Source organism: Phoenix dactylifera, chromosome 2 (genome assembly GCF_051530095.1).
Source record: "Phoenix dactylifera cultivar Ajwa chromosome 2, Ajwa_hap1_PhDact_Kaust_v1.1, whole genome shotgun sequence".
In the NCBI taxonomy this organism is placed as follows: Eukaryota; Viridiplantae; Streptophyta; class Magnoliopsida; order Arecales; family Arecaceae; genus Phoenix; species Phoenix dactylifera.
The window spans coordinates 3,324,802-3,343,764 of record NC_143191.1 but is presented as its reverse complement, the minus strand read 5'-3'; the positions used below and the strand labels follow the sequence as shown (position 1 = coordinate 3,343,764).

General features: G+C 38.7%; 2 protein-coding genes and 1 non-coding gene across 5 annotated transcripts; 1 reads left to right on the top strand and 2 right to left on the bottom strand.

Annotated features, from left to right (window-relative positions):
* Window positions 1-1,028: 1,028 nt before the first annotated feature.
* On the bottom strand, window positions 1,029-4,068 carry LOC120110868 (protein disulfide isomerase-like 5-4). Of its 2 annotated transcripts, none has more exons than XM_089928663.1 (7): window positions 3,786-4,068; window positions 2,952-3,018; window positions 2,628-2,774; window positions 2,071-2,232; window positions 1,950-1,997; window positions 1,648-1,836; window positions 1,029-1,541 (listed from the first exon to the last, which is right to left on the bottom strand). In XM_089928663.1, exons 3-6 carry the CDS (start codon window positions 2,769-2,771, stop codon window positions 1,759-1,761), a joined length of 432 nt encoding a protein of 143 aa, XP_089784789.1. In that variant the 5' UTR covers window positions 2,772-2,774; window positions 2,952-3,018; window positions 3,786-4,068; the 3' UTR covers window positions 1,029-1,541; window positions 1,648-1,758. The 2 variants fall into 2 exon arrangements, with proteins under 2 accessions (XP_089784789.1, XP_089784787.1); XM_089928661.1 differs by having other exon boundaries at window positions 1,920-1,997; window positions 3,786-4,063.
* Window positions 4,069-5,639: 1,571 nt separating this feature from the next.
* LOC120107586 (uncharacterized) lies at window positions 5,640-7,195 on the bottom strand. 2 transcript variants are annotated; one of them, XM_088714998.2, is made up of 3 exons: window positions 6,769-6,907; window positions 6,604-6,686; window positions 5,640-6,508 (listed from the first exon to the last, which is right to left on the bottom strand). In XM_088714998.2, exons 2-3 carry the CDS (start codon window positions 6,632-6,634, stop codon window positions 5,757-5,759), a joined length of 783 nt encoding a protein of 260 aa, XP_088571124.2. In that variant the 5' UTR covers window positions 6,635-6,686; window positions 6,769-6,907; the 3' UTR covers window positions 5,640-5,756. The 2 variants fall into 2 exon arrangements, with proteins under 2 accessions (XP_088571124.2, XP_038976842.3); XM_039120914.3 differs by lacking the exon at window positions 6,604-6,686 and having other exon boundaries at window positions 6,769-7,195.
* A 9,921-nt stretch (window positions 7,196-17,116) lies between these two features.
* Window positions 17,117-17,189, top strand: TRNAF-GAA (transfer RNA phenylalanine (anticodon GAA)). The gene has a single exon. It is a non-coding gene; the product is annotated as a tRNA-Phe (tRNA).
* Window positions 17,190-18,963: the final 1,774 nt, after the last annotated feature.

The following is an 18,963-nucleotide window of genomic DNA, read 5'->3' as shown; positions in this document are numbered from 1 at the left end:
AGATAAAAGTTGACAGTGATCCTACAATATACGGTACGATACGATATGCTCTGTATCGTCCGATTTGGGCCGGTATAGTGTACCTTGCATGATCTACTTTCTTAATTCGATAATGAAAAGGATATTTTATTAACTATGTTCTTGAGAATTTAAGGGTGGCACTGTTTAACTTGTTCAACCCGTTTAACTTGATTCAACCTGTTTCAGGCCGGCTTGTATTATTTGTTTAATAAAAAAGGTCAAGTTCAGGTCTAGATTTTTAATCTGTTTAATAAACAGGTTGGATTTTGGTTGACATATTTTTGTCCTATCATATATTCGATCTGATCCCTATCTGGTCCTACCCGACCTGAAGGCCATGATTGAGTTGCTATTCTTTATATTAGCTTGTATGTGATAGTTTAACGACGTTCACTACCAGAAAACACGCGTATAGTGACGGAGATTCCCGTCACTATACCGTGTTTCCGGTTACTAATATGGAATTTGTGACTGGAGCTCCCGTCACTGACTTCGTTACAAAAACACGCGTCGCTAAATTCTCTGTGACGGCGGCGATTCCCGTCACTAACCTCCGTGACAGAACCGCCGTCACTAAGCCGTTACAAATTCAAGAATTAAATATTTAAGAAATTATGTATTTCCCGTCACTATCCAGTTGCGGAGTTAGTGACGAAGGCAACTTCGTCACTGATTTTGTCACAGAATGCGGTCACAAGTTTGGTCACTAATCTGTCACGACCTTTAGTGACAGATTTAGTCGTCACAGACATGGTCACACATTTTGTCACTACATTTGTCATTAATCCCGTCACTGACCTAGTGATAAGTTTACGGTCACTAATTGGTTACAAACGCGCTGAGCAAAATCAATTTTTATTGACCAAAATCCGTCACAATACTTGGTAAACAATTTAGTAACCAAAATTTGGTCACCGATCACAATCTAATAACCTGGTACATTTGGTACATTGATTGGCACATAATAATAATAATAGTAATATCATTAATAGCAAAGGCATTCAACATTACGCAAAAGTCATTTTAAATGTCATTCAAAATTGGCATCAACATGTCCTGAATCCATCAAAATCAAAGTCTAAAAATATGTCATAAAGATCAACAGAGATTTCATTCCTCCTAGGAATGCAAAGACCTATCATCTAAGGCAAAAACAATTATAATGAAGCATGATCAGCAGAATCAGAATCACCATTACTCCCCCGTTCTGCATGCCTTGGTCCAAAGCCAATCTCTTCTCTCATCTTTTGAAGAACCTCCTCTTGCCATTTTTTCTTTTCCTGCTCAAGAATACGTAGAAGGTCTTCATGAGTGTACAGCTCTGGAGCTTGACCTGTAGAGGTGGAAGCAGATGATGATTGCCCAATAATTCCAGTGAGATCCTCTAGGGGACTAAAGCCATAGACATGGCCATGAGTTGGGACATCAGTTGCGTCAAACCACAAGTCATAATCACGTGGAGGAGCATCTGAGGTGGAGGCATCACCATATTTTTTGGAGTATTCAGCTGAATACTTTGCCTGCAAGTTGATTTAAAAGAAGAGAAAAACATTATGGTGGATCAAACAAGAGATAAACATGAGCAAGCTCAATAATATTTATGAATTATAAAAAAATTATACTTACCATGACAACTTCACTTCTCTTATGAGTGAAAGCATTCAAAATGGAATTGCTAACTAGGGGAATGAGCAAAACTTTGGACCTGTTGTACAACCAATATTTCACCTTTGCCCATCAAAATTGTTTTCCTAATTCAACCTTTCTCATAAGCCGGATCGTATTGTGCAGGATAGAATCCAATATTCCAGACACCTGAAAGCCAATAAGGTCAAATTTTTCATACGCATTCGGCAGTACAAAACCGAAGATATCATTTAAAGAGATCGAGTGCAAACCGTAAAAATGCCTCCAATGATAGCACATACATTTGTAATGAAGTGCGAGAAGGATTTTGGAACTTCAGTTACCAAGACCTGAAATTCAAAATAACGATGAGCTCACAGATTTTGAATTTGGTAAATGTGTATCCAAGTGTCAGAAACCAGCCTGCATAGGAGAGGGCTCAAAATGGAATTTGGCAGCAGGAATATGCAGACTGTGCACCAAACTACTGTGGGCTGTATACTCATACTCCTCTAGCAATTTAAACTCCCGAGAAGATTTTCTTGATGCTATCTCAGTCTTTACCAATTGAAGGTAATGCTCAATCTGCAAATCCAAAGAGGGTACATTTAGATCTCTCTTCACAGCCTCTGTTTCATAATCGGCATGGTACAAATAGGTAACTCCTGTTCATTGCTATCTGACAGGTGATTAACATTAGAAACATCAAAACAGTGTAAATATAGGAAGTCAATATTTCACTTCCTGTCCAATTCCTCGAAAATAAGTTATGGCTTGGTGTTCGTGCTGCTAATGCTAAACTAAGCGTCAACTACTGATATCATGATGGAGCATCAAACAGTAACAAGGTATCTGATCAATCAAAAAATTTTAAGTACATAGAAATGGTTCCGAGACTTACAGTAACATTTGCATTAACATCATAGAAGATTCTGCAAACTCAAAATGGTGAATGAATTCAATGCAGAAGCTTATTTTACCTTTTTGACAAGCACAAAACCTTCTATTCTACACCCACTAGTCAATGGCGCAGGCCGTTTTGCTGTATCGATGGTTTGACCAGATTTGTCATCCAATGCTAGTTTATGGAACTCTCTTGGAACAGGTGCAACCAGAGTTTCCATTGCCTAAAATTAAGAACTCCAAACAAGCAGTTAAACCAGTTAACAGGGCTAACAAATAAAGTGACAATGCATATGCCTAACTCTTATGATAGACGAGTACACCATAAGGCAATGATGTGCAATGACAGTGCCGATGATTAATTACTGCACATCAAATTTAAATCGAAACAATAAGCATACCACAACTAAACTTTCTGTGTCCCGTTCTCCATAATAAGATTCATGTTCATGGTGGCCATGATTTTCCCTGTGGCAGATGATATAGTAATCACAGTTATTTAACTAAACAGCAAATAAGATATAACAACATGACCATTAACATTCTAAAAGACTACTTGCTAGCCCAGGAAAATGGAAGACAGCAGAAGTTAATTGACAACATCAACAAAAGCTAATTCAGCCTCGTAGAAAATGTAGTACTTGAAATTTTATAAGCATGAACGACAACAATTAAAAGCAACTAAGACAATTTTAAACATATCAAAAGTACATAAAACAAATTTGCAGGCAAATTTTACTTATGCACGAAGCTCAGAGGACTAGGTTGCCCGTAACATCAAGTATTTACTCAGTGCTCACTTGTTTCTTCCTTCATTAATAGGATTTTTAAATATCTATGTTGCATAAGGCTCACATAGAGGAATTTTAGCACAATTTCTTTTCAAACAATAGGAGTTCTAGAAGCAGAGGTGAGGCATATTAAAAAATAAAAATATCTCAGGCTAAATATTCCTCCATTTAAGGGATCAAAATAGATGGTCGTGCTAAAGGAGGGTTGAAAAGAAACATATAGAATTTGAGCATGCTTAAGATAATTCAATGTATGACTAAAACTAAATAATATTCTCTCCCTGATACCTGTTACATTGAACCCTTATTTTTGGGAGACCTACTGTTCCGAGCTCTCTCGCTGCCCCACCACCTCTCTCTCTCTCTCTCTTTCTCTCTCCGGGCTTGGGCAAAATCTACCGGGATCGAGCTTGAAGAGGAGGAGGAGGAGGAGAAAACTCTTACCGGTGACTGTGAGTCGGTGACCGGAGCCGCGGAGGTTGCCGTCCGGGGGAGAAGGACGCGAAGAGCCGCCGGCCGGTCGTTGAAGAGGCGACGACACCGAGAGGAGGCGGCTATCAGGCTCTCAGCGAGGGAAAAGGGGGGGCGGGGGCGGCGGCGGCGGCGGCTCTCAGCGAGGGAGGGGGGCCGGCGGCGGCGGCTCTCAGCGAGGGAGGGGAGGCAGCGGCGGCTCTCAGCGAGGGAGGGGGGGTGCGGCGGCGGCTCTCAGCGAGGGGGTGCGGCGGCGGCTCTCAGCGAGGGAGGGCGGCGACGGCTCTCAGCGAGGGAGGGGGGCGAGGGAGTGGGGGGGGGTGGGTGCGGCGGCGGCGGCTCTCAGCGAGGGAGGGGAAGGGAAGGGAAGGGAAAGGTTAGGGTTTTTGTTAAGTCGGTTTGCAAGCCAAATTGTATATCTAAGGCTGATTTGGGCTAAATCGGTTTGCAAGCCAAATTTCATATCAAATTATTTTTTATTTATAAGGCTGATTGGACGGGACTTGCAAGGCAAAAATATTTTTGAACTATAAAGCATGATTTCCGCGAGATTTTGTATTTTGATCTTATTGGGTGTATTCATACCCGTACTGTATGAAGCACCCGTTCTCAGCAAAAAAAAAAAAAAAAAAAAAAAAAACTATAAAGCATGATAAAAAAATTCTATAAAGCAAAAAACTTGCAATAGGGGTGCAAATGGGTCATGGCCGACACCATGAGATTTTAAAATGAGAAGAAGAAATTTGAGTTTTATAGAGAGTGATTGGAATTTGGATTATCGAAGAAATTTGGGCGGAACGGCGGGCACACTTAGTTTCATTTTGGATATTCCTCCTTTTATCTTTTCTTTTAATTTAGGTTTACTCAAAAATAATATTTTTAATATTTTTGGAATTAAAAATTAAATTTGGTGACAGAAATTTTTGTCAATAATCTGTTACTGCCAAAAATAATCTTTTAAAAATTTATAAATACTAGGGTTACTATATTTGTGACGGCTGCATTTGTCACTGTCTGGTTGCAATTTTGGTTATCATATTGCTAACAGATACCTCGTCACTATGATGGTCACTAAGATTTGGCGCCCATCCTACCCGCGCATTCTGTGACCGGTCTGTCACTAAACGGTCACTAAGTTTACACCACGGTGACCAAATTTCTGTCGGTCACTAATCCGTCACAAATAGTAACTGATAACGGTCCGTCACTAATGTCCCGTCACTATACGCGTGTTTTCTGGTAGTGGTTTGCTAAAGTTAGAACCATAATGGGGTCATATTTTGAATGGACAGAAAATAAAGGGACTTAACATTAGACTACTAAAAGAGTAAATACAATGAGATGGGAAAACATCCCCTTACCGGTACCTGACATGTTCAATCAATTGGACAGACAAAGCTGGTTTTATTAGAAAATTACGCATCCACTAAACCAACATTATCTTTCTTAAATCTCTCGTAATTGATCATATTATAAGGAACATACAATTGCTTAGAATATAGCCCACTAAAATATGTTTAATTAAAGCTATTAAGAAAGGCACTCTAATCCATCGTAAGGTACTCCAAGAAATTCTGACTTACAAGAGGATGCGTCCTTAAAACAACAAACTTTCCTACGTAGCCCTGAATCATTTTCTGGGAGCCCTTGCACATAGTTCTCGGTGCTATAGCCATGCATGGTCTCTTATTCAGCACCTTCCTTGCTAGCCATTCAAAGATCTGAAAGTAACAAGCACATAGTTCTCGGATTTCACTTGTCGGCACTCTAACCTGCCATCTTTTTAAATAAATCGAAACAAGAAATTTAAATCAAAACAAAAAGAAAAACAAATTGAACAAGGGCTTCCTTGCATTAAATAACCAGCATTAGTTACACTAAATCAACAAGACAACCACCATGCACCATGGTGGTTCCTCTCAGATACACTAGAGGTTTTGGAATTCATGAGGCGATACCCACACCTAAGAAGTCTATGAATGGAACATCCTTGTAGCTTGGCGAGTCATCTTCCTGTTCTTGCTCATCATTAGCTCTAATATTCACCAACCGAATCATATTATCCCCGACTCTAATTATTTCAGACTCATTTGGATCCTTTCCTGCACAACCATCGTTCCCAGAGGTGAATCCGCCGGGGTAGTAAACAAATGGCTTCTTGTTGGCCTGTCCTAGTGCACTGAAATTCTGATTGGCGCCATACATGGAAGTGCAGTGGCGTGAGAAAAGACGCTGGTTGGTCGAGTGAAAGCTCTCAAGAATCTTGAAGCCATGTCTCTGATTATAGTAATCCATTCTCTTCGCACCAGAATTATCACGTAGTGATGATGATTTGGTTGATCCAGAGAAGGCCCTCGAAGGTGATAACCCAAAGATCCTATCTTTTGTTGGGGGCCTCGAGTTACTCTCTCCTTGATGTCCAGTGCTGGTGTTGGTGCAATCATCAAGAAGGGGACTTTGAAAGTATCTCTTGCTACTGATCCTGGACCGTTCTCTTTGTCTTCGAGCCATGATCACATGCCAGTGGTTCTTCACAGCATTGTCAGTCCTACCAGGGAAGAGCCGTGCCATGAGCGCCCACTTGTTGCCATGAACCTGGTGGGCCGCGAGGAGCCTTTGTTCCTCTTCTTCTGTGAATGGTCTTTTGTTGATCCTAGGGTCAAGTTGGTTAAACCACCTCAATCTACAGCTCTTTCCTACAAATAGATTGGACAAATATAAGAACACGTTTCTTAAGAACTAAGATGCACAAAAACTAGAAGTTTCATCCTTAAGAGTCTAATGACTAGACCTTTCACATGCCTTATCTTGTACTTCACCATAAGATTACTTGGCTTTAGTGCACTTTTCCAATATTCACTTGTGATGATGGAACTAAGGATCAAAAGAAACTTGGAATCAAATAATGGGAAATATTGGAATGTTTTTTTTTTATAGCTCAAGTTCTTATTGGTACCTGATCTTCCTTGAAGCTTCTCAGCGATCGAGCTCCAATTGTGAGGTCCGTACTCCTCGACAAGCTGTCGTAGCTTCTCATCCTCACCGGGCCTCCAATGACCTCGGGTGCACCCCTCGGAGTCATCGGCTCCTCCGGCGACCGCCGGTGACTCCATGATTAGCAAAGCTCCTCTTTGTTTAAACTGCCTTGCATGAAGGTATCATGGGTGAAACGCTATGATATCGAAATAAGAGTTGGAAGAAAGAGGGGATGAGAGGAAGAGGAGAGGAAGGCATAAGTAGGAGGGAAGGGGTGATGGATTGGTCTGGGGTTTTGATGGCAAGTCACTTTAGTTGGCTTTGCACGATAAGAGAAGTGCTATTTCATGTGGTTTTCCCTTCGTGTATAGCACCTCAATACGGCTTGCGTGTTTTGATATTGGCTCATCTCTCACTCTCAAATCCGACCTATCCTCACAATTTTCTTAAGGATATTTCTCTTAACTTCCTCCTTCATTCTCAAATCTCACCTATCCTCATAACTTTCTTCACAATATTTCTTTCAACTTCCTTGGCAATCTCTCTCTCTCTCTCTCTCTCTCTCTCTCTCTCTCTCTCTCTCTCTCTCTCTCTCTCTCTTTCTAGATATATATTCCAAATATTTTTTGAGCAACCCAAAGAATGGAAAAAATCAATCCTTTATTTTATTAACTCTTGAAAGTAATAGATCCTTATATAATTTAGTCATTCCTGACCATGAAATTAATTTGAGAACTAGGATGGGAGAAAACCTAGTAGAAATTGGGTGAGAGACTCGGTTCAGGCATTGGTGCTAATATATAACTTTATCAATTGTACTAGTTCGAACCTCCCCTTATTTACGTGTGATCACAAATAGATTGATATTTTATTAATAATTATTTGTAAATAAATAATATTTTTAGTGTGCACTTATTCCTGCTCCTCTTTACTCGTTTTTTTTAGGTTTACGGACCACATCTTTTGCTTGTAAGCATATATATATATATATATATATATATATATATATATATATATATATATATATATATATATATATATATATATATATACACACACACATAATGTGTGTGTGCGCACGCTTTTTCTGAAATTTCAATAAATTGTAGCTTCTTCCAGACTTTTTGTGAGTATCTTTTTATGTCAAGTTTTTTGTATATTTTCAAATATGCAAATCAATTTTTCTTAAAAACAGTTAAATGGGTTTGCTAACATGGCCTTGTATGTTCTAAAGAAAGAGAAAAAAGAGAAAAAAGAAAAAAACAGTTAGACCATGCACATAAGTTTTATTAACTATACAGGTTGGTAGTTGAATTTTTGGTCACAAGACCTAATTTGATGGATCATCTCTATTTGTGCAAAGGATACGTTTGTGAAACCTCTACGTTGGTTTTTTGTCCAAAAGCACTAAAACTCTCACTTGATCTCATCCAAAAAGATTAGTTGGAAGATATTATTTGAATTTCTTGATCCTGTATAAGTACCCAAGATTTACCCAGCAAATAACTGATGTAGGACTGAACACATGCTTGCACGAATCCTCATAGTTATATTAATGTAATAGATGGTGTTGGATGCAAAAATGGATGATTACTCCTAGAACTTAAGCAAATGTATTGAATAATAGGTATTACTATTCTTTTTTTTCGTTAGGCACTTATGGCTTTTCTGATTTAAATTATATGTTAGTGCTATATCAAATGAATTCTAAAATTCCTGTTGATCTAATTTAGTGAAAGCATCTTATTTCTCAAAAAAAAAATACAAAGATTACATGCATCTTTAAATTTACTTGTGCTTTAGTTTTGTGCAATTTAGTTTATGTTTTGTAGGTAAAGTGCTGATTTCCTTCATTTTCCTTTTTGCGCTAGGGAGAATAAGGGCAGGGCCGGGTGGGTTATTTGAGAGGGAAAAGAAGGAAGCGTCCATTTATTAGTTACAGTTTTCTTTTTTCTCTCTTAAACAAAACATATAGTTTCACATTAGCAAACTATTAACAGAGAATTGTTAGTTTAGCAAACTACAGTGCGATGAACAAATGCAGTCACTAAAAAGTCGAAGCATTTATCCAACTGTGGTTTTTATTGTTACATATGAAATTACAAATGAGCTAAGATAATTAGTTGGGATCTTTGAGGGAGAAGTCTTAGATTTGTTAGATTTGTGATGTTACAGATGAGATTTCTTAATTGGATTCTCTTTTCCTTGCACCATCTTCTAACCATTCAATGCAAGGTTAGAAAAGTTGAACACCGTTTGAATCTGCATCAGGAAAATCTAGGTAGACCGTCTTTGTTTACCTCCATATACAGATAACCAGTCTGATTTTAGATGATAGAGATATGTTTCTGAGGTCTATACCTTACTGATGGAGATGTTACATCCTATGTAATCATACTCTTCTGCACATTTCTTTTACATGCACGTCTACATGGAATAGTCATACCCCAACTGCTTTTTGATTTTTAGTTTATTTTCCTTCGTCAAGCAATGCTTGGTGATCATAGCGATGAGATCGATCCGTTGGTCTATAAATCAGCATACAATTATATGATGACATCTTGCTTGACCTTCAATGTGCAACATTAGTTAGTTGTATAGATGGTGAAGTATAAGCTAATAGAACCATTTAATTTGTTTGAGAAAAAAAAAACAAGGGTCAAAAAAAGCTGGTTGCTATAGATGGCATCTTGTGTTCTTCAAAAAAAATTAAAAATAAAAAAAAAAGAAGTTATATATCTTGCGTACGTAACAATCACCAATTAATCACATCTTTATAATAACTTTTAGCAATTCGTTCATACAGTAATAAAAACATTGGAAGTTTAATCAAGTCTAGAAAAAATTGTACCACCTTTTGAATTTTTCCAAATGAACCAAAGGCAAAAGGACCAAAACACGAAGAAACAACAAGGAGATCAAAGATTGTCCATCAAGGAACCATCAGCCTATGGCTAAAACACGAAGAAACAACAAAAAACATGTCTAACCATATAATGCACATCATACCCAATCATAGTTCTCACCTTCTTCCAAAATGATATGCTATGATGTGAGAGAATTAATCAACATCCAACAAATCAAGTTGCATAGATAATAAATTCATGTGCATGAATGCAAGTTATTATGTACATATATGTTCTCGCGAAAGAAAAAGAAAGAAGAATACGAAGTAATTCTAGATAGGTATGGGCCTGTTCAATGAACCGTTTTGCTAAAAAAGAGAAAGTACTCTATGAATCTCCTTGGTAACGGGACATGTAGGCTTTATATCTTTTCTTGATGGCTCTAGCTAGTGAACTCTATATATACCTTGTTTGTTGTTTTTTCAAGAATTAGAGATATATATTGTTGAACAATTTTGGAGATTAATACAACAAAGATGGCATGCTTTCTAATTAAAATGAGAGTAACAAAACGTAGTGGTGCTTGTGGGATGATGGGAAGCACATTAGACTTTATCAACAACAATGATCATGAAGTTAATTTAATCTTTGATTGCCTAAAAATTAAGAGAAAATTAATTCTCAAATAATACAGCGGCAGTTGGATTCGTTTGTTGTACATGGTTTTCTTCCATTTCATCAATCACATGTTTGGTGCACTTGCATATATATATATATATATATATATATATATATATATATATATATATATATATATATATATATATATATATATATATATATATATGACATAAACTGTGTATATGATCGATGTATTATGCATCGTGGCATATAGATTACATTAATTATGTTGTTACGATTGCACGAGTGTATGATGGACACAAAGATAATCTTGATGAAAAATGATGTTCCTTCTTTCCTCTCCTTGATTACTTCTACATTTGTTTGTATGCGCGAGGGCTCGAGAGCACCTTACATTAAGATTTGCTAAGGAGTGAAGATTAGTTTTAATCTAATAACATTTACTAAGATCTGCCAAGGATTGCACACTAGTTTTAAGCTTACAACATGTCTACTCTTTCTATTCGTACTGTCGGCAAAAAATTGAACTTGTGGTCTTTTGTGGGGCCTTGTTCCACCAAACTACATCCCATAATATGAAACCTTATAGTTTTGTCCTAATTAAGGATTCAATTAAATAAAAGTTTGCACAAGAATTCTCTCTGCAAGCATTCCCAGACGAACATATAAGACAACTGCTGGCAACCTTCTCCTTGTCTTTACTCCAACTTCTGATAAAATTCATTTACATGGGAAACATACCTTTCTTATTAGACAACTCTCTCTCTGTGTCTGTCTCTGTGTGTGTGTGTGTGTGTGTGTGTGTGTGAGGACGAGATACATGGATGTAGGAAAGGTTTGACGTAGCTTTCAGTCAGTACATGGAGAAACTTTTAGGTTACCTGCAAATGTCTACAATGTGCAGTATGGCTTACCTATAAAAAACACACACACACACACAAAAAAAAAAAAACCCTTATATTCAAATATACATAGTAACCACCCCTTCATTGTTTCAATTTTAAAACTAAACCATCTTTTCTCAGCCATGTCTATTTTGACGCCAATAGAACTCGGCAACTCGAGGAAACGAATGACTTCACCAAACTTCTCCTTTTGCCCCAAAGTTCTCAAAGGTCATCTGCCCAAAGAATATTGTGGGCAACACCTCTCCACAGCCAACCAAGTTTGAAAATACCCACATGCATGCTGCCACCTTTCTCTTTTCAACCATAGACTCCCACATCATGCTCCATTCAAGACCTTAGTTAGCCTACCAAAACCATCCATTGCACCCTCACTGACTTTCATTTGATAAGACACCTTAGAGGTTGGTGAAAATGCCAGTCTAACTAAAATCTTCATCCACCCTCATTTGAAATGTTGGTCTTTCCACATGGAGAATTTGGAGTCCGGTCGAGACCACACGGCTTTGAATGCATAATCAGCCTATGAAAACTGTGAGGATCGTACGGGCGTATGTTGAGTACTCCTGCATCGGTTATTCGCTATATAAATTTTGGGTACTTATACAAGATCAAGGAACCCAAATAATACCTTCCAGCTAGCCATTTTTGGTAAGGTACTGGGTTGTGACAGAAATGATCAATTCCATGATAATTACAAAAGGCTAATCACAATATTACATATATATATATATACACACACACATATTAATGTAATCGTTCTTAGTTTGCAAATGCAACAGAAATCATATGCTAAAGATAATTTAGAAGTTGCTGCTGAATTATCGCTTGGAAAAATGACTTGTGATCATGGGATAAGGATAATTGAACTACTTTTGTTTTGTTGAGGAAAAGAAAAGGTAATGTTACCTATTCTTATGTAGTGTACGAATTCAGCAATCCATTACCATTTCTTTCTCTTTCTTTGTAGTGTACGAGTTCAGCAATCATATGCAAGTGGACATCAGATGATGACTTGGTATGATAGGATACTAAGGATCAATGGTTGGCAGTGACACCAACGTTGCAACTCTTATGCCTACGCCACCGCATCCAAGCCCAGCCGCCAACATTCTTGAATGCTTGATATAATTATGTGAGATTAGATCGATAAGATGGAGATACAAGAAAAGGACTTCCGAGAAATGCTTCCAATGCCATGGAGGGCATTGCTGCAGGGATTCAGTTGCGAAGGCTCGGATAGTTGGCATTCCATATTAATATAAGAATTTATCATAATTTGGCTGCATGAAATAGAAATGGTTGTCCAAATATTATCTGTAATGATATTGATTTTATACTTTGTCATGCGATTTTCTTGTGTGCTCCTTGTAGAGTTCACCAAGTCTCCATAAGAGAACTCTGTTTTTTTTTTTTGCCTTATTTATTTTTAAATATGTAGCTCCTTTTATAGTTAAGCAAGTGATCCAGAAGGATTACTAGACTTGATGTAAACCACTTTGGCTACTACAAGCAGGGTTGGCAACGATACGTAGCTCTCTATCCGAGAAGAATCAAGCGGAGCGACGGAAAGCAGAGATAATATAGAAATCGCAATCTACATTCTCAAGAATTTTAGTTTTGTTTAGAATATTTCTACTAGTAATGTCTATTTTAGAAAAGAAAATTCTATTAAAATTAGGAACAGTAATCCGACCAAAATTGTGTAAGAGTGAACCTCACTATTATAAATAAAGATTATGTACCTCAACTTTTTAATTATTAATAAAAAAATAGAGGACTTAAGCCCTACTTTCACAATATATCTATCTTCTACTAATTTTCTTTTAAGAGATTAGAGTTGAACAGGTTGAAGAAAATATTTCTTCTCCCCACTCGAATCAGCAAGTCTCGATAAAAAAATTTTAATTTTTTCTTTTTCTTCTTCTTTTTTTTTTTTTAAGTATGAATGGTATTCAACCATGTGAATTGGAAACCCAAACCTATCTCCAATGCATGTGCTTAGCCGGAGAGGGGTAATTTTTCAACCAATGGACCCAAGTCTTGTTGTCGTTGAAGGCCACCATTTAAAATGGTAATGAAGCTAAGACTGTACATGCTGGTGGTGATTACTGTACATTGGTTATGAATTGAACATTCGGAGCTCGCTAGTTCTGAGGGATGCATCAGTATGAATCATACCATCAAAATCTCATGAATTTGTCACCTAAGAATCCTTGGAACCTTTCTCATTTCGTCATTTTGGATACAATCAGTTAATATCTCAGTATATATTCCAAGAGTTGAGGTTACTAATTTGATTTCCTACAGTCCACTCCTTCAGCTTTGATTGGCATGCTTCATTTGAAGGATCTAAGATAGAAGACTTCTCCAATTATATGAACCTGAATTAGTGTTTGCAATCATTCAAAACAAAGAAACGGAGTTACTGTAGAGACTTGGGCCTGTGCAAGCTGTAGGCCTTTTTAAATGTTTTACCTTTCCGTGGGGGATGAATGCGGTTTCTCCAAGTGAGGTTGGTTCCTGCAAAGGGGTGCGAGGTTGGTTCCTGTAAAGCCAAATTCTATATTTGTCTTCTTTTTTTTCCTAAAAAAATACTTATCTTGAGCAAATATTTTATTTTATTTTCATAAAATAAAACTAGGTTGAGATTCCACCTCATACACACATAAGGAGAAAGAAATGAGTGCCTTAGATCGTGCACATGATCTAAGTTTGTAAGGTTAAGCTTCCTCAGTATTTAGAACCCTTCAACTGAAGAAGTCTTCAGCCTTCTCCAATGGTTTGAATCTGTTCACAATCCATTTCTATGCCCACCCCTTCTCTTGGGCTACAATGATGGCAGTAAAACTAAGAACTGCAAAACGGTGGTGCTAGTGATCATTGGAGGTGAGCTCAGCTCAAGAGGACTAGACCATGATGAATTATGTAACAAACAGAACCTCACCCAAAAAAGCTAGCTGGAAAATATTATATGGATTTTTTGATCTTGTATAAATATCCAAGATCTATTCAGTGAACAACTGATGTAGGACTAAACATACGCTCGCACTGGTCCTCACATGCCCTGCTTTTAGCATTTATTGTTTTGGATGCATTCACCAAAATGATTTACCTTTGGTTACATGCACTGGTTGCAATTCCTTGCCTGGAAATTAAGCTGATGAAATTCTAGATGGTTTTGAAGATCATAAAACTTAAAAAATAGAAAAGACCAGCAACCCATATTTGCCATACCAATCGGTATTGTACCGTACCAAACATACTATACTATATCAGTACTAAATCGGTATGCAGTTTCATACCATACCAACACTCAATGTGCTTCACCGTCTCATACCGTACTGCATATTGATACCGTAATAAAATAGTACCGATACGAAGACCGGTACCGAGATGGCGAATCTTGCTAACAACATATAGCCCTTCCCACCAAACAAGTTGTCACTTTTAGCACTTGACAGGTCATATATAAAATCATTCATGCATCATTTCCGCATGATGGTCCTCTATTTCATATTTGATTGAATCTAAAATTAACTTCATTCAATTTTATGGCTTGAAGATATTGATCTTACAATAATTTTCTCTGAATAGGGAAAGCGTGCGGTTTAGGCCTTGTATGCAATACAAACTTGCCATGCATCATGACGCAAGCAACTTTTTTTATTTTTCATCGGTGGACAATGTTCTAGACTACACGCGAATTTTATGTTCTCCTACAAAGGAAAACAACGTTCCATTAAAAATTTACGGATATAAACTGCATCCTCCATTGGTTTTCTTTTTTTTTTTAAAAGAAGCTGCAGCCTTAATTAGTTGACCCAATTTCTCTAACTTAATAAATCTATGAATTATGATGGGGTTGATGCACCTATCCTTAGCAGGATTTTCTTAAGATTGCCACTCCTCAGTAGGGCTGTCAACGAGCCGAGCCGAGCCCGAGCCACAGCAGGCTCGGCTCGGCTCGTTCTATAAAAGTCTGGGCTCGGGCTCGGGCTCGGGCTCGGTACCGAGCCCTGTACTGGGCTCGGGCTCGGGCTCGCCTGGCACAGCTCCGGCTCGGGCTCGAGCTCGTGAGGCTCGTTTGCCCGAGCCCGAGCCTGCCCCGGCGGCCGGCGCCCCATCCCTATCATTCGTCGGAGGACGGGAGGAGAGAAGAACGAAGGAAATAAAGAAAAAAAGAAAAAAGAGAAGAAAGAAGGGGGCGGCCGCGAGCACCACCGGCACGGACGTCGGCCGCGGGTCGACCGCAGGCGCTGCGGGTGCCGGAGGCTCGGCCGCGGGTCGACCACAGGCGCTGCGGGCGCCGGAGGCTCGGCCGCGGACTAAGAACTGAGGAGCAACCGAGCAAAGAGATGATGGACGGTGAGGAAAGAAGAGGAAACTCACCAGCAAGTCGGGGTCGGCCGGTCGCCGGTCGGGGGTCAGCACCGCAGCAACTCAGCAAGTCGGAGTCGGGAAAGATCAGGGAGGAGCAAGTCGAGGGGTCGAGTCGTCGTCTCGTCGAGGTCCAGATGATGGAAGGGGTGAGGGGTTCGAAGGAGAGGGAGGGTCGGAGGCGGAGGGGTTTGGAGGGTGAGAGGGGCTTGGAGGGAGGTAGGGGTGAAGGGGGGTTTGAAGCCTTGAAGGGTTTGGAGGGGAGGTTTCGGTGGTGCTGTGAGCCTGTGACTGCTGTCTGTGGAGTCGGGATTCACGGCCGGCGGCGCGGCGTGCGGGCAAAGGAAGGCGGAGCGCAGCGGAGCTGGGGCTTCAGGAAGTCGGGGAAGGCCGGAAGGGGATCGCCGGACGCCGGATCCAGGAACTAGGGCAGCCGTAGCAAGTCGGGGGAGGGCTGGGAGCCTGGGAGTGGGAGAGGCCGAGACTCGAGAGGGACTGAGGTCTGAGGGAGATTAGGGCATGAGCATTTAGGTCGACGGTGGGGGGCCTGGGGGCTGGGGAAAATGGGATTTGGCTATTGGCCATGGGAGTCGGGATCACACTCGAAAGGGGGCTGGCTGGGTGGGCCCGTGGGCCGTGGGTCATGAGAGAATGGGAGTTGTTTCCTTGTTTAGCAATTAGCATTCTGCAAATAGCGAAAGGTCCAAGCTTGTTTGGGCTCGTGAGCTGCTCGGGCTCGAGCTCGGGCTCGGGCTCGGATGTAAACGAGCCTCATATTGGGCTCGGGCTCGGGCTCGTTTGACTAACGAGCCGAGCCCGAGCCAGGCTTTTACCGAGCCGAGCCCGAGCCGAGCCCGAGCAGCTCGGCTCATTAACAGCCCTACTCCTCAGACAATGAATACGAGCATGCTTACAATTGATTTGAAGAATCTAGCAAGGAAAATGATATGCATCCCCCATGAATGTCCTCCAACAAGTATATATAAAGCGGATCGGCCTTGAATCACCGGCTCCCAGCCCCAATCACGGCTGGCCCAACTCTTAAGCGACTGAAGCGGTTGCCTAGGGTCCCGGCCTAAAGAAGGCCCACCGTTGAAAAGGCTTTAAAGAAAAAATAGAAAGAAAAAAGCCTCTCCTGTGAGTTCGCCTCAGGCCGGCTCACTGCAGAGAAGGGCTCAAAAACAAAACGGCCTTAACCCCCAAATACATTGGGCCACTCCTAGCCCCAGTTTACACTTTCATGGAGAATGTTTTGGGTGTTGGAAGCGGTGCTCAGAAAGCAATATAAGTCCTGCATGCATGAACCAACGAGGATTATAGTCGATGGAGGTACATGCAGTTCATTTTATCCTCATATAATGTTAGAAAATGCATTGTAGGAAGCACAAATTCTTCTTGAGAATCTCAACTGGGTGCTTCCTTCCAAATTTGCTAGCTAGCTGGGAGATTCTAAATAAACTCTAGTAGCTTGGAAGAAAGGTGGCATAACTTAGTGTGAGAGAGAGAGTATTATCTATAGGTTACTTATATGATGAAATTTAACATTTACAAGCGTGCGGGGATAGCTCAGTTGGGAGAGCGTCAGACTGAAGATCTGAAGGTCGCGTGTTCGATCCACGCTCACCGCAATATTTTCTATTTGTAAATTATGTTTTCTATTTTTACACAAATTGACAAAATGGACAATTTTATAATATTATATCTTTTATTTTTGAAGTCTTGAAAAATAAAATATATCTGGTAGTTATAAGTTTTATGTTTACCATTAATAGTTTTATATTTTCTTTATTATTAACTATAATTTTGAATTTTATCTAACATAACATGGTTCCATTTTGGGCTATTAACTATTAATATTTTTATTTTATAATTTTGAAAACAAATAAAGAACAATCAACATTACTAAGGATTTTATTTTTTTTCTTGGACACCATTAGGAGTTTTATTTTTTAATGTTATATCTTTTAGTTTCAAATATTGAATAAGAAAAATATTTCTAGTTCTATTTTTATGAAAATAAAAAAATATTATAATCATTAGCACCACTAAAAAATTTAGGTTTTTTTATTATTATATTGTTTATTTTTGAATACTCTAATAACAAAAACATATTAAGTAATTGATTTATGTTCGCTATTAGGGACTAGTTTGAAAATAGGACAAGCAAAATGAGAATAAATTATAGTTATCTAAAGATATGATGTATCTTAATAATTAAATTTTATTTCCATTACAATAATAGTGAATTTATTTACGTGAAAAGACAAAATCATCCATGCTTTATGGTTACTCTTTAAGAAGTTTTTGGTAATTTTATCGATGGTGTCGGGACAAATACCACAAAGAAATCTAATTCTAAAAGACCTAAATGAACCGCCGATCTCACTTATCCCTGATTTGATCAAGCTATTGGGATAAGTAGTTTCGACAAGCAAATTAACATGTTTACCACTTATATAAGAACAAAAGCATAACCAGAGGGATAAAGGTCCTTATCCTACTTTTGGACTAGACTTAAGAGTTCTATAATTTCTTCATCATCATTATTATTATTATTGAGTATTAAATATACATCAAATTGTTACAATTTTTATGTAAAAATAGAATGTAGCAGGATATGATTTTTGTCGGTGCTAATGTTTATTGGAGTGATGATGCTAGCAGGTGGCATTTTAAAAGCGAAGGGTGTTCATTAATAGCATGTTGAAATCTTTGAAAATATACATAAATGCATACATTGGAGCTTTGACAAGTGTTAAAACCGGATGTTGTTATAGTACAATTAATGTATCTCTGGTCACAATAGGATAAGCTTATGTTTTATGTTGAGGTAGATGTGCCTTAGTGTATGCTATTTTTAACACTATAATAATGGTTAATGAGAAAAGAACTAAACTAAAAACTAAATTTAATTTATGGAAGAAAGCTTTAGAGGATATTGGTTTAAAAATTAGTAGAATAAATGCATTTTAGTCTCCATGGACATGGGGAAAAAATTCTATTATGTTCATCATTTTACTACATGACAAGAAACTCATTCCACTCTCAGAAGTCAACACTGTCTCCCATGACGGCTTTATACCCCACTAGGGAAGATTGGTTTGTATGAAATTTACCAACTACTTTCTATTAGCTAGAAATTATTTTTCTAATTCTTCAACCAGATTCTCGTTTCCTGTATCCAAAGCCAAGAGATTCCTACCACTCCAAGTTAACTGCCAGAGGATAAATATTTAAGCACACTGAGAAGTCATACTCATTTTTTGTTAAATTTGTAGCTTTACATCAAAAGCTTCATCCAAATTTCTTGCAAGATACATTCAGCCACGTACGTCTCAAGTTATGAATTAACAATTCCAAAGCGTTTTATCCTCAACTAGATTACTGAATCATGTCCAACCA